At 40.9% G+C, this 15,369-nt stretch overlaps 1 protein-coding gene across 32 annotated transcripts in view; it reads right to left on the bottom strand.

The window, feature by feature from the left end:
• Window positions 1-15,369, bottom strand: part of Nrxn3 (neurexin 3) — a 1,618,001-nt gene that overhangs the window by 1,061,362 nt on the left and 541,270 nt on the right. For all 32 annotated transcript variants that reach the window (XR_015621666.1, XR_015621667.1, XR_015621670.1 and 29 more), the window contains 2 exon segments: window positions 14,455-14,893; window positions 9,530-9,913 (listed from right to left, as the gene is read on the bottom strand). Coding sequence is in view for 24 of the 32 variants with exons in the window: in XM_087552049.1 (XP_087408175.1) it covers window positions 9,530-9,913; window positions 14,455-14,893 (823 nt within the window). In the remaining 8 variants the exon portion in view is untranslated.

Genomic DNA, 15,369 nt, shown 5'->3' with positions numbered 1-15,369 from the left:
AACCCTATTGAGTTTTCTTTGGACCAACCCAGTTTTATGTTTGGGATTTGTGGTTTCTTAACCCTAAAGATTTCATGTCTATTCTTTTTTCCCCCTAGCTTCAGATTGGATTAAAACAGAATTCACAATAAAATAAAATAGAGGACGGTCTCATACATCAAAGGGGAAACTATACACATGTGATTTATGCACAAGTGCATGCACAGCCCTTAGAATTACCATAAATAGTGGAAAGTAAGGAGAGAACAGCATGGGAAGATACAGAAACAGACTTGCCACCCTACAGGAATTGATCTCTTGCTTTCTCTTAAATCTGGATACTTCTGCAAGATGGCTAGAGACAAAGTTCCACAAATTTTCCTCCCATGTAAATACCAAAGCTACACTGAGCTTGTTATAATGGTAACAGACCCCTAACACTTGTCTATATGCTACCCTCAGGCTACTTGGAATGTGAAGTAAAGAACGTCCCCATGTCCTGTTGTGGTTGCCTCTTCCTGTTTTTAAGCTCTGGTCAATACCATATGCTGAAATAGAAAACTAGACCTCCCTCTGGAAGGTATTTTTAATATTTTCAATTTATTAAATTTCTGGTTCAGAGGGGGCCACACTGGGAACATGATGCACTTTATATAACAGAGGACCCCGGGAAGACAATTAAACAATCACTGTCCTTGTTTTAAGTGTTAACTATGAAAACTGAAGCACAGTATGCTACCAAAGCAGATGTCAGTGAAAGAATCCTTGCTGTATCCCCTAATGGTAGCCTTCTCCTTAAGGAGAATGCCTTCTCTTTATTCCTCCCTAGATCTTTACTTATTCAAGACACCAGGTGAAACAATGAGCTTTGGAAGCCACATCCTTCTTTTCATCCACTGCTGGCCACCATTCAGCTATGTGTAATCACCAAGTCCCAATGACATCGTTCCTTTGACCTCTGTTATGTATATGTCCAGAATCAGGTTCTGCTCTTCCTTCCATAGTTAGATCTCTTATGCCCTTCAGTGCTAATGCAGCCTATACCTGTGTGTATGGATCTGCTAGCTATTTGTATATTTCTCCCCACTCTGCTTGGAAGACTATTTCTCCATTCCCGGGAAGTAGATTTCTCATATCTGCAACCAAACCTAAGCTCAATGCTGTCTGTGAACCACTCTTTGCATTTGAATACTACCTTTCTTGGACATCAGGCCATCATAATCCGTTTATGAAGAGAATCATAATCTACTTCATATTAAACACGCTAGCTGGCACATAGAGCATACTCAGTACTTTGGAACGAATTGGACCTTAATTTCATCAACTAGAGAGTGGTAATAATAATAATACATCATCTGCGGAAAGGATATAAGTGTGAAATGGCCCAGTGTATATTAAGAAACTAACATAGAGCAGATGCATAATTTCTTTAAATGAAAAGTCATTCTTTTAACTTTCCTTTTCTTCCAAACTGGAGCCAAGAAGGATTTGTCGAACTGTGAAAGCAACCATGAAGCCAGTGGTGATAGAGCAGTCTGCAATGGTCCCCCTGTGCTGTGTTTTGAAGCACTTGTTCCTCATAATTCAACAGCATCTCGATTTATGGTACTATAATAGGCAGATGTCTGCTGGCAGTTAAGACACTTTTAGCAAACACAATGGCAAAGGTACTGAGCAGGGATGTAAATGGCCATCATGTCCCTGCTTTGAGGACATTGCAGCCACTGTAGGTATAAGCAACTTTCATGTACTGCACCAAACCATTGTTCAGTCCTCATATTTCTCTGACTAGATGCAGATATAGGGGAGACTCTTTTAAAGGTCACCAATGTCCCTACTTAGTCATTTTAGAATAACAAAACCATATATTCTCGATCTACTCTTTGGAACAAGAGGAACACAACAGGGAACCTCAGATCCCAACCAAAAAGAATAGGTCATTGTTTGTTCATGAACCATGATAGACCTTCACAAGATCACATTATGTTGGTCATATGGAAGAGACATTTGAAGAACTGAAGGATATACAAGAGGCTAAATGTGAGGCCTGTGCTGGATGTCACCAAAGAGTCATTAAATGCTATAGCAACTACACATAAACTAAAAGTGGGGTTTTGATTGATGTGAATGAACTACATAATTCAGGGAAAACCCACTTTTCAGATACAAACAATTTTCTATCCATAGATCACAAATAATAAGCCAAAATTGAGATAGCCTTTTAACTCTGAAGAAAATTCCAAGGTATATTTATTAATCTATCAGTTAAATCTTTGATATCATAAACCTGAAGTACACTCCATATGACAAAACATTCATTTTTCTTGGGTAAATGCATTACAAAAGTAAAAATTCCATTGCATTTTTAATATAACTAAAGCCAACATCCTGACCAAGAGAAAGCTGCAGACTGTAAGAAACAGGGACTCAAAGTCCTGTTCTGTCCTTCATTCATTCACCTTTATCCCTCATTTGGGGAACAGAGGAGTCACTGCCAAGTTGATGACATTTGAGAATCACAGAGTGTTAGGGTTGAAGGGCCCGAAGAGAGCATGAAACCCAATTGCCAATTCTTATAAAACAGAGAGACCAGAAGATCCAAATAACTACTTCAAGGTCATCTATCTAAATAAAGGATCTGGATATCCCGGGAGGTAGAGAGCACAGTTACACTGCAGAAGCTCTCCTCAGTGTCATGGAGACAAGTGGAAACAACCTGTACAATTGTATCTGACCTTGGGAGTCCAGAGCTGCTGTTTCCTCCCACACTAGTGAGTTATTCCAACCAGAACAGGTGGTTAAGTGCTATGTTGTGTGGTCACATCTTACTCTGTAATTGCTATGTCTTTCTATTCCAACAATTACCTACCTGAACTACCACACTCTGCAGATGACATTAAAGTGCAAAGATATGTCCCCATCCTCTAAGTTACATTGTAAACTCATGGAGTACACAGAAGTGTGTCCTTTACAACTCTGTCTTTAGGACCTCATGGACCTAGTTTGATGTGGAAAGAATCTGGAGACCTGTTCACTAGATTGCTGCCCCAATGTTGGAGTTTAATAGCAAACATCATAGTTTTGTTTCTTACAGTTTTATAGAAACAAGACTTCTGAATCTAAAGTTACTAAATCTAAAGGAAGGAATGTTTTGAGTGTGCAGCGAATTTTGCTGCAATCCTGTTGTGGATTTTGTCTAATGCTTGTATTATGTTAATTGGGTTTCTAAAAGTGTACAACAATTTGCATGGAAGATTCTGAGGGTCCCTGTCCCCACTTGGTTCTGATTGGTAAATAAAGTTGTTAGTGGCCAATGATTGGGCAGAGGGACAGAGGCCGGACTTTAGGTTTCGCAGGCAAGGAGACTGAGAGAGAAAGGAGGATTTAGAATCACCAATTGGGAAAGGGTAAGGTCTCGGCCTGAGAGGTGCAGGGGAGAGAGCATACCAATCATGTAAGAGTCAGGGAAGAGTAGACAAAGGCCCTCCCCCTTGGGTCTAGGACAGCAAAGATGAAATATAGGTTTCAATAAGTAATAACTCGTGAGTATCTGAGGGGAGGTGTTAGTCACATAGACGTTTGGGAGTGGCCCAGCCATTGAACTATTTAGGACATACTAAAATAGAAGTGTGTGTGTGTGTGTGTGTGTGTGTGTGTGTGTGTGTGTGTGAGTGTGCGCGCGCGCGCACGCGTGTGCCTTTCATTTGAAAACCCAGAACATTAGGGCAGGCAGTGAAGAATGTACCACCACAGCATCTGAGGCAATTTGAGTAGAGATGAATTGCCTACTGCAACCCAATACTCTACAGATATCACAAAACAAGTTTGGGTTGCTCGTTATCCTGTTCTACTTGCTATCCAGTTATCTAAAGAAAATATCAGGGTTAAGTCCTGCCGTGATAGCATTGCCAAAGAAAAGAAGTGGGCAGATGGAAGGAAGATGCTTTCCTACGAAGAATACCAGGAATTGGTTCTTGGACAAAATGTAACAAAAATGCCCATGAACGATAATGATGCCATTCACTGAGATGGGAAAAACAAAAAGTAAAATCATTTTGATATGGGGAGGAAGGCATCCCTGTGTTAATGGTTATTCAATGATATTAGCATCTTAATTTTTAAAACTGAGATGCGAAGAAGAAAATGAGGATATAGAACTTTGGGTTTTCTAGGCTTGATATCCAAATTTGAGCATCATTGGTACAAGGATGACCTTTGACACAGGGGCAACAAAGGAAGTGTGTAGATAGAGACCCAAACAGAGATCGAAAGTGCTAACTTAAAGCCACCCAGCATGAACATATGTATAACACGGTGCTAGAGATTTTTGGCACATAGTATATTTGTTTTTCCTTACTGATCTTGGAATCTAGATTTTGGTATACATGAGGAGAAAAGGCTACTTAGTGTGTTATAGACAGGAATGGAACAGGGATGAGTAACCATAAATTCTAACTATTCATTACCTCTGATTTAGACTAATATCAACTTCTCTGGGCTTCTCCACCTTCCAAAATGCAGAATGAGGCTAAGATATGGAAGATATCACATGTAGTGTTTCCTCATTCTCATGACCTGCTCTCCTTAGGAGAAAAACCCTCAGTGAGAGAAAATGTGAACGCACGTTCATGTGGCAGCCTCTTTGCCTAAAGATTAGAAATGCCTATTATCAACACACTCTCTTAACCTTAAGAAGTCAGGAAGTCAGTAAGATGGTTTGAGCTCAAACTTCTCCTCTTGAGGAGTCACTCTCACAGATAGATGTGGGTGATCTGGTGTGTCTATTCCAAGTACTGCCTAATTGGACAGAACAGATCACTCGGGACACAAACAACTACAACATCCTGAAATAGAGCTGTTATCGTTTTTGCAAAATTCAAACTCTGAATCGAAAAGTTCATAACCCAGAGGTCAGAGGATCTCAATCACAGTGACCTGGGCTCTCTAGAGATGCTCTGCTTTCTCCTCTTAGATCATCACTGATTGACACTTTTTCACATAATCATCCTGTGAAACTCCACTTCCTTGGTACCATAGTTCTGGAGATTTCCCTCACAAAAAGCAACTTCTTTAGGCAGTAAGTATAATATATTCATTTCATAGATAAAGAACTGAGACATAGATCGAGAACCTCTATGTCATCTTGCTAATTAGTAACAGAATCAACACAAGATTCAAGGTCTGTCTGACTCTAAAACACTCGCAAGGTCATTTTGCCTCCAAGCAATGTACCATAGCTTATTTTCTTGACGGAAGTATGAACTTCCTTTCTAAATCAATTTTACATATTTATATAAAGCTATTTAAAGACAAACATATAAGTACAATGGACTGAAATTTAGCTTGATGATCCACTAAGGAATTAAATTCTCAGGTTTGCTCTACCAAGATACTCACCAAATGAACTAACAGGTTAGCCAGAATGGAAAAAAGACTGCGTTTTGTTAATGAAGGTCAAGTATTCATAGCTTGCCAAGAGAAGAAATCTTGAGGACAGATTGACTGGTAATTGTGTGTTAGACATCATAGGTAAAAGAATGATGACTGAAGTTCATTCCCCAGAAACCACATGAGAAGGAGAGAAACAATTTCCACAAACTGTCCTCAGACTTCCATTTTCCTTCATATGCCTGAGCCCACACATACACACAAACACTTCAAATAATCAATCTTTTAAGAAGATATTATAGAACTCATAGGAGAATAGGTGGTCTTCCAACATTTTAAGTCAGCCGATTATAATTAATTAGCCACTAAAAGCTTTTGTTTTTAGGTTCGCGAGATGGCTCCCCACCTTACTTTGTATAGGACACCATGGGGCTAGCAATAAAAGTAATAATGGACACCACCATTTATATATTTTAGTATAGTGGTAAGCCTTGTTGAAAAAAAATGCTAAATTAAGTACCAAGTCAACTTTCAGAAATTACTATTTAGAGTTTCTTCTCTCTGCAGGAAAAGAAATGTTCTGTCAAGGTTAGAGGCAAAGGTGGTTGGTCCAATGTAACTAAATAGAAAGCCACTCAAGAAAATTTACCTTAGTTTCCATCCTTATATATTTCTTAGTTCCGTTGCTTTATCCTTTTGGGGGGTGGTGGTGGTGGTGGTGGGAGGGAGGACAACTTTGACACAGAGTTTGCCATTAGACCAACTTTACTAGGAAGGTTGGAAATTTTCATCTAGTGTCACTCCTGAGCCATGCCCATCCCTGAACTGAAGTTTTTGCCTCTTACACTCACTTTCTGAATTTCATTCACACTGGCTCCTACTTATAGTAACATTCCTATTGTGAGATAATTGATCTAAGTGAGTCAAGGCACAGTTATTTTAGGCTCGGGGGCACAGCTTCTTGGGAATTTTCTTAGTCTTATTATGTTTGGTACAAATGACTAATTTTAGACATAACATTAGAACTTCTAGGAAAAAATAGAGGAAGGAGATGATAAAAATGCAAAGCAATAATTAGAGAGAGTTCAGCAATCGGGCTGATATTTGGGCACATGGGGCAACAAGTCCTTAAGCTAAAGGGGCAAATGTTCCTGCACAAAGAGACCATGAAATACTTCCTTCACTGTTAATCTTCAGGAATACCTATAGGTTCTGAACATCAGAAATGGAAAACAAATTCTTGTTAGAAAGAAGAATAAGAAAATCCAAGAAACTTTCAATCTCCTCCCATCCTCTACCAGTTCTACCATATAAGAGTGGCTACTCCGCTTATTTGCTCTACAACTTTCCATATGCTATGCCCATGTTCATAACACCTACCATCCATTAAACATGTCTGCCATTACCCTTTGCTTCTTTTAAATGACTACATGTACTAATCCCCTGATCCAAAGCAGATACCGTGCCCGATACTTGCTTATTGATTTTATTGGCCATGGTATCTAGAAGGATTTAGCTCTCCAAGAAATAAATACAACTGAAGAAAAATACTCAAGAGTCTCCACTGAGGAAGCAGTTTCAGTGAGGAAAAACAATGTCATTGGGAAGCTCTATTATATTCAGTAACCTCGCGGTCCTCTCATTTTTCCAGTCCAATGATTCATTCTGAACACGGTGTCAGAAACAATAGAGGGGCAAAAAACAATTAGTGGGGGAATAAAACAATCCATTGAACGGTCTGGGACTTGAGCAATATATAGATCAAATGTCTTACGTTTGCTAAGCTGCTTCTCATTTGGCCAGAATGGATGGCTCTTGGCTGCACTGTACCAAAAATAATTGTCCCTCATATATACCCAATCAGCTGCCTTTTAATGACTAGTCAAAAATGACAATGTAAAAGATGCAGTGACTTTCACTGTACTTGGCCAATTTTGGACCAACTCCCATTGATTTGCCCTTGGAATAGGTGAGCTCATAAACACCTTGCACAGCTGGCTCCAGTCACTGCTTCCTGGTTCTAACACCTCAAGGCCTATGAGTTACAAGAGGAAGAGGTGAGATGTCTGTGGCAAACTTTTGCTCTTAGATTGCTTTTAAAGACAGTGTAATGTCCTCAATACTTGACTTACAGAAAAATCAGTCTTTTCCATCCCAGAGACCAAATGACCTTTCCATCTCTCCAAACCAGCACCAGGGTAGCCTACCCTACAAAGACATTTGGAAAGAGTCCAGGCACTTGACAGACTTAGCAACCCCATGTGGCCTATTTCTATTCCAGATGGCTGCCTCCTCATCTTAGCTCATATTATGGTTGTTGCTGCTTTGGAAAGGCAGTAGATTTAAATTTAAATTTCAAAGCTACATGAAAGTGTTCCATTTCTCCTTCACCGTAATATCCTCTGTCTTGTTTTTGGTATGACTGTAGGGAAAACTTGCAGTTTTCTTGAAATACGTGTTACTGAAATGTGGAGTGCATTTAGTACATATTAAGGATTGGTCTATAATTAGTCATTAATGTCAGTATCATCAAAGAAAAGATACTGAGAATCAGGGGATCTGGGAAAGCTATCTATTCTCTTGAAGTATCTTTTGACCCTCCCAAAAACACTCTTTGAAAACAACTGCTCAGTACTCTAGCCTTGTCCAGTGTCTCTGCCGTCATCATTGTTTCAATTTCCAGAGCTTCTGACTACCGGTGATCTGCAGCAATGAGGCCCTACAGGCATGTCTTCAAGATATTCTCTCTCTCTCTCTCTCTCTCTCTCTCTCTCTCTCTCTCTCTCTCTCTCTCTCTCTCCATCCTTCTCTGTCCTCTAGTGGAATATATGTTGCTGTCTTCTTTTGCAAAATCCTGCCCTCCTTAGCCAAATAAATGATCAACCTCCAAAGAATAAGAAGTATGTCTATTGCAGATTCTATATCCTATCCTCAAAGCTGCAGAACTGAAGTCCTCAAAAATGATTAATGGTGTAACGTGACCTTTCATACAAAGGAGATAATCCATAGGCAGCACACAATAGCCTCCTAGATGTGGCTTGCAGCAAGAATCTTGTCTTAATGTTGTCTTTATTTTAACCCCTATATCTTCCTTTTTGCACACAGTATAAGTTGAATGCAAATGTAAAAGTGCTTAAGTTGTACATGGAGAGGAGACTCATAGTACTCTCCATGCCTATCCTCTAGGGTCAGCTCTCTCATCTACAGAAAGCTTTTATGCCCCCATTCCATCCCAAATTTGTTTATGAGAAAACAAAGCATCTGACCTCTCTCTCCCACTGTCCAGATCTCACATCTGCCCCTTTGCACACACCGCCCTTCTGGTTTAGATCCCACTCCTACCTATCACCCTTCTGCCGAACTAACACCCACTCCTGCTTATCTCTTCTCGATTTTACCACTTCTTTGGAGAAAGGCCATTCAAGCCTGCAGTACGCTGGCTTTCTTTGCTCCTCTGCACCTTCCCCTTGATAATGTTGACGCTAATAACTAACTGTAGAGCAATCACTAACATGTATTCAATGCTCTCCACAGTCCAGGAACCCATTAACTCAATCACCATCAGCATCTGATGAGTAAGTTCTTGGTTGCCTGTCTTTTACAAATGAGTGAAACAAGTCTCAGAGACGTTGTCTTGGAGAAGCTCATAGGACAATGTGAGGGCCCATATTTTCACCTCAACTGGCTCCAGGGATCATGTTCCTAACCACTCCATCACTCGGCCTCATATAAAACTCACTGTATTTGTAAGTAGCTATTTAACCCCAACAAACCGACAGGCATCCCCTCCATGACAAGAGAAACAAACATATTTGTCCAATGTTGCACTTCTGGAGATGAACCCAAGAATAAGACAGCAGAAAGCACTGAGGAGGTGTAACTAACTTCAAGGACTAAAGGCAACACGCAGTTGGTTCTTTCTAGAAACTTCACTATTTATAGAAGGTATTTAAAGTGTAATGTGATCATAGGGTTGCTGATTATAAAACTCTCTTTTCTACCATCTGACTGACTAAACAAATTTAACCATTCACAACTAGAAAGGTTGAGTTTCAGTAACCACAGAACTCAACACTTGTTTGGAAGCAGAAAAATCACAGGATGAGCAAAGATGTCCCTTGAACCATGTATCACTCCACTCAGACCCAGAAGTACCACGCACCTCTTTCACAGGTTCTACCCCAGTAGCCGGTGCCAGTGCAGTCGCAGATGAAGCGGTTCCAGCCGTCCTTGCACACCGCATTGTTCTTGCAGGGGTAGCTGTCACACTGCTTGGCGCTCATGCGTGAACAGGAGGACTTGACGCCTGCTGCATTCTGCATCTCCGCCAGCTGCCGGATGTTTTTGCTGCGCCCATCGATGAACAGGTCGCGGATGCAGCCCACATAACCGTAGTTGAGCATGGCAGTCCAGAGCTCCGTGGGGAGAATGAGGCCAGCCCGGTTCTCTGGCAGTCCGCCCAGATACATGTCCCCCTCCAGGTCCAAGATTTCACTTTCCCCACTGGCGGTGAACGGTGTGCGCCTGCTGTTCACAGATATGGTACCTGGAACGGGAAACAGGCACAGTCTGAGTTAAGGATCTTCCCACATTTCAGGTGAGACTCTCGAGCTGCTTAAACAAAAGTAGCCCCACAGGTGAGTGGGGACATCATCCTTTCCTTGTCAGGAGACACCATTTGCAATCAGAGAGAGAATGGTTACAAGCTGCTGGGTCATAAAGATTCAGGAAGAAACCGAGTGACTAAACCCAGTACATCTCGTCTCTCCAGAATCAGATCCGCTGAGAGAAAAGATACAACATAGGGCGTGAGGAGGTTAAATCCCAGCTCTGCCTACTGCCATCTTTATAGTCTTGCAGAGCAAATTTCACCTTTCATTTCTAAAGGGAAAAATAATTCTCCTCAACTAACAGGTTGCTGTGACAATTAAAGGACTTCGTATGTGTAGAGCACTGAGGGGAAGATGAAGACGGAAGGAGTCTGTATTGCCTATGTTTTCTTCAGATGTTCGTGGGTCCCCAAAAGATTGTGTTTTCTCTATTCATGAATATGCTATAGATGGGGCATTTACTGCCCCCTCTGTCAACCAAAATTTTGTACACTGCCTTTGACTGCTTTTGTTTCTCTTTTTGGTCTGTGTACTTGTTTTGCTTTTAGATAGAAGCTCACAAAGTAGCCCTACCTGGCCTGGTACCTGCTATGAAAAGTAAACTGGGCTTGAACTTACAGTCCTACTCCTGCCTTTGCTTCCTGAGTGCTGGAACTCCAGGCAGAAGCCACAATGCCTGGATGGAATATGTTGCTTCATGGGTTATTAAATGCACAAGGAACACTTTTTTTTCTCTAGTGTGAATTTCAGGCACAGTGCTAGGCTTGTCCGGCAGTGTCCTCCTCCAACTGAGCTGATTTTGCTGAGCATAGAGGCAGAAAATCAACAGATCATCTAAGAATATTAGCTAATAGTAGCTGTTATAGAAAGAGCCAATGTGCCCTGAAAGCAGCTCATAGGATGTGCTTTAAAGGGGGTATTCACTGAAGGCCTCTCCGTACGGAGAACAGTTAGGACAAAAAGTTGAAAATGATCCAGACCTGCAGAATGCAAGACAAAGTGCATGCCCAGCAGAGAGAATGGTGCTTATAAAGCCCTCAAGGGACTGTAAGCTCATTCTCTGAGCAAAAATGTCTATGGAACAAGCCTGACCACCCGAGTTTGTTACCTGCAACTCAGGTAAAGGTAGGAGCAAAGAACGAAAGTATCAACTTCACAAAATTATGCATGCCGTAGAATACATACAATATTGTTAGTGTTATTTATTATTATTATTATTATTTTTATTATTATTATTATTATTATTATTATTATTATTATCTCTGATTGCAGGAGGAGGTTTTCTTTTTCATAATTAGGCAAGCAAGTAGAGATAAGAAGAAATGGTCCAAAGACATAGATAAGTCCTGGGAGGGACAAAACTATTCTATTCCCTCAGCCAGTAAGAATAAAGTCCGACGACTGAAGGAGATTAAAGGCTATTGCATGTATGGTGTGTGTGCTCCACATAACGACAGCAGAATGGACAGAATAGGAAGAACACAAAGAGCCCATGGTGTATGGTTGTGGTAGATTGTCAGCAACCCTCCCATAACACTTTCTAGAAGCTGTCTCCTAGTTGAGTGGGCTTTGCCTGCTTAATTCTTAACATTTCAAAAACCCACATGACAAAAAGTAATATCCAGGTTACTATTTTAAGCATTTTAAATATTTAATTTTTTGGATTTATTTATTTTATATTTGAATTTCTGTGTATGCACGGTGCCTAGTGCCTGAGGAGAAAGATTGTGAACCACCATGTGGATGCTGGGAATCAAACGGGGGTCCTCATCAGAAGCAATAAATACTCTTAAGCCTGCAGAATTATCTCTCTAGACCCTCATTTTATTTATTAGGAAACACATTATTATTATTATTATTATTATTGTTATTATTATTATTATTATTATTTACATTTATATAAAGTTGTCAGGGGAAGAGATTGGTGGACCCTAGCGGGGCTGGAGAGAAATAGTGGGGGCATGAATAAAATTAACATGCATAGTATATATGTATGAAATAGTCAAAAAATAAACAACATTTTTTATTTCAAAAAAAGGAAGAAGTTGAGATTTGTGGCTTCTCTTAAAGATTTCTTCAGCTCTTCAAACAGGGCTAAAGTGGTGATTAATTAAAGGGGTAGTGTTGCGGTTTGAATGGGAAACATTCGGCATATGCTCCATACACTCATGTGTTTGAACCCTTGCTCCCAGGCTGATTCTCTGTTTGAAATCTTATGGAAGGTCTCTGGAGGAAGTTGGTGGTTCCTGGAGGTAAGCCTTGAGACTTGAGAGTCTGGCCCAATTGTCTCATCACTCCCTGCTTTCTGAGTGTGAATTCACTGTGAACGGCCAGTCTCTTCCTCCTACTACCATGCCTACTTTGTCTAATGTCGTATCTTCCCTGTCACAATAGACTATCTCTGTAGAACTATAAACCCAATAACTCTTTCTCTCTTAAAGTCAGGATACTTTATGGTAGCAATGGGAAAGAAACAAAGGAAAAGAAACGTGTAGATTGCCAAGTATGGTCAGGGGTCAGGACAAGAATCACTTTGGAATTTAGAACCTAGACTGTATCCCATAGAAAGCCTATGCTCTGGATGTATGGATGTAAACATTTTGAACATACATTTGGGTTTAAGACTCATTGTCTCCACTGAGGAATGCTCATAAAATGTTTACTGCTCCATCACTTAAGTCAGTTTTCTTCTGAAATACTCAAGAAAGAAGGCATGTTTGAGGGGTTGGGGATTTAGCTCAGTGGTAGAGCGCTTGCCTAGCAAGTGCAAGGCCCTGGGTTCGGTCCCCAGCTCCGAAAAAAAGAAGCAAAAAAAAAAAGGCATGTTTGAGCATGCTTCTTTTGCAAATAACTATTTTAGAAGAAATTGAAAGCTAACTGGAAAAAACTACCAGATATCCTCACAAACAAATGAAGTTTAATTGATCATACTGAAATGTAATGTTATATTACTTTCCTGGTCTAATTATTGTTTACTTAGGCTAAATATGATATGATATCTTTATGTATACTAGTGTTCCTGGAACATCAGCCAGTCACCACAAAGTCATACCAAGGTCATAGTTAGTGCATGCAAAACACTGCAACCATAACACATCACCCACACATAGACAACAGCAGTGTTTTATAGACAATTCTGAGATGTTCTGGTGCTGCTCCAGTTGGCATTTTATTGATAAATTTAAGAAAGAGAGAAATTTAGCCTCTAGAGAAAGTATGTTTTTGTGTTTCTAGCTTTTAAGAGAAAAAACACAAACTGTTCATTCTTGCCCAACAAGCACATTTAATTTTAAGCCTCTTGGTTCTGACCAGATTTCAGACAATCAATAGAGTATCCTACTGGGCAGTAAAACATCCAAGGCCACAATCTGCCACTGACTGCATTCAGCCTAGACCCCATCCAGATCTTCCTGAGGGCTGTATCACTCATCTCTGCCATCCTTCTAGCTGGGAAATGACACAGAAAAGCTGCCATCCTATGGAAGCTCAGCCATTTTGAGTTTCCTCTTTGGATGGGGGGAACTTCTTGCTTTGCCATAGTGGTCAAGGCTACCTAGATATAAAGATGCCCAGAGACGTAATTAATACAAATGAAGCTAAAGTCAGTCTTGGCTGTGTGCTGCCCAGATGAAAAATCAGAAAATGAGCCTGAAATTCAGATGCTATACTTAGTCCTCTTGGGGGAAACACTGTTACTGATAACAAAGAATACAACTAGCATCGCCAGAGGGTCCTTCAAAAGGCAGCCAGACTGTTCAGGCATTCAAAAGCCCAGATTCTCTACTGCTGCTCCCCCCCCACTCCCCTGCCCTCTTTTCGTTACTCTTCCAGAGTAGCTATGTACTGCCTGGGGCTACTTTGTTTGATCTGTGGCTACAGAAACAAACAAAGCCATTTAAACCAAATGTAAAAGGTTATGAAGAGGAGTGGAGAGTTAGTGAGGCCTGTGCGTGCAAGAGTGAAATGTGGGCTTTCACACCAAAGGAAGCCTTTAAATCGAACATGACTTCAGGAAAAATCAATTTGCTGCTTCCTTTCTTGTTATAATTCCTCCCTGCAACATGACTCTTGCCAATTATTGAAGGGCTATCATTGTATAAACTCTGGCTTATCCCCACAGAGTAATCACAGAATGTAATGCCTGTGATGTCACAGTCAGTTTCCATGGTGATGAGAGAGAGAGGAGAAGAAAGGGCAAGGAGTGTCACATCCTGACAGTCCCTGTGGTCGGAATGGAAATGCACTTATCAGATCACTCATGGTACTAGGGATTTAGAATGGCCACTGAGAACATTGTGCAGAATGATACAGAAACTAAAAATACTAGCCATCCATAAGATGGGTATCTTGTTCATAAATATCACTTTATAACAACCATTAGAAATAATAGTGTGGAGACGGGTGAGCATGCAAGTGAATGTCGTCATAAATACATGAAGCCTGAAAGCTAACCAGGGGTGTCTTAAGACCATTTTACCTGATCTGCCATCCCGCTGAATGTCCACGTGGTACCATTCCCCATCATTGGCTTTCTTCTGAGTGGCCTTCACTTTGATGGTGCCAGAGCCCATGTCAAGCAGCAAATACAGGTTGCCATCAAGAAGTTCCACAGCAAAGAAGTCAACTTTTGTGTTCTTCTGGCTCCGGACGTCTTTCCTTTCTTGGGGTTTCCCGTGAGTGAAGAGGATCAGACCGTTGGGCTCAGTGGTGCGAAAGTCAAAGGAGATGGAACCCATACGTTTGGTGTTCCACTTGGGCAAGCTGATGTAAGCCTCTGGGGTCTCAAAGTTGATGGGGTCCAGAGTGGCCACGTTCTCACACTTGAACACAACTTCACCATAGATTTTCATCTTGGTGTCCCCAATCCGGGCCAAGCGAGACAGCTCCAGACGGATGTCATTATTCTTATAAACAACCTGTCAAAAGCCAAACAAAAGTGCCATATGAATCCGTCTTGCAAACGGTATCAATCCATCACTCACTGGGCATCCAGGAAAAGCATCCGAAGAGGCTTCAGGACATAATGGTCTGAAACAACATGTGAAACAAAAGGCTCATCACAGAAAAGAAAAAGCTTCCCAAGAGATGGCTAGGGCATGTACAGTTTCAGAATGAGCCTCTATATTGCCACTGAGGGCCTTTTGTCTTTCTCCTTGAAGTCAGTTTCTGGATGTCAGAAAGCTACCAGTATGAATTTACAAGCAAAATTCAAGAGAGATTGATTTGTACAGGTGCAAAACACACTCTTATTTAGTAAGGCATCCACAGTAAAAGGCCACAAACACCGTTAATGACCATCAGTAATAGATGGCACGCCTCTGTCAGGCCAAGCAATCCTGCCTTCAAAATTGCCTCAGGTTTTTATGTGTCCTTCCAAGTCATTTTGTTAAGT

Source organism: Rattus norvegicus, chromosome 6, assembly GCF_021556685.1.
Source record: "Rattus norvegicus strain SHRSP/BbbUtx chromosome 6, alternate assembly SHRSP_T2T, whole genome shotgun sequence".
Taxonomy (NCBI): Eukaryota; Metazoa; Chordata; class Mammalia; order Rodentia; family Muridae; genus Rattus; species Rattus norvegicus.
This window is presented reverse-complemented; position numbering and strand designations above follow the sequence as displayed.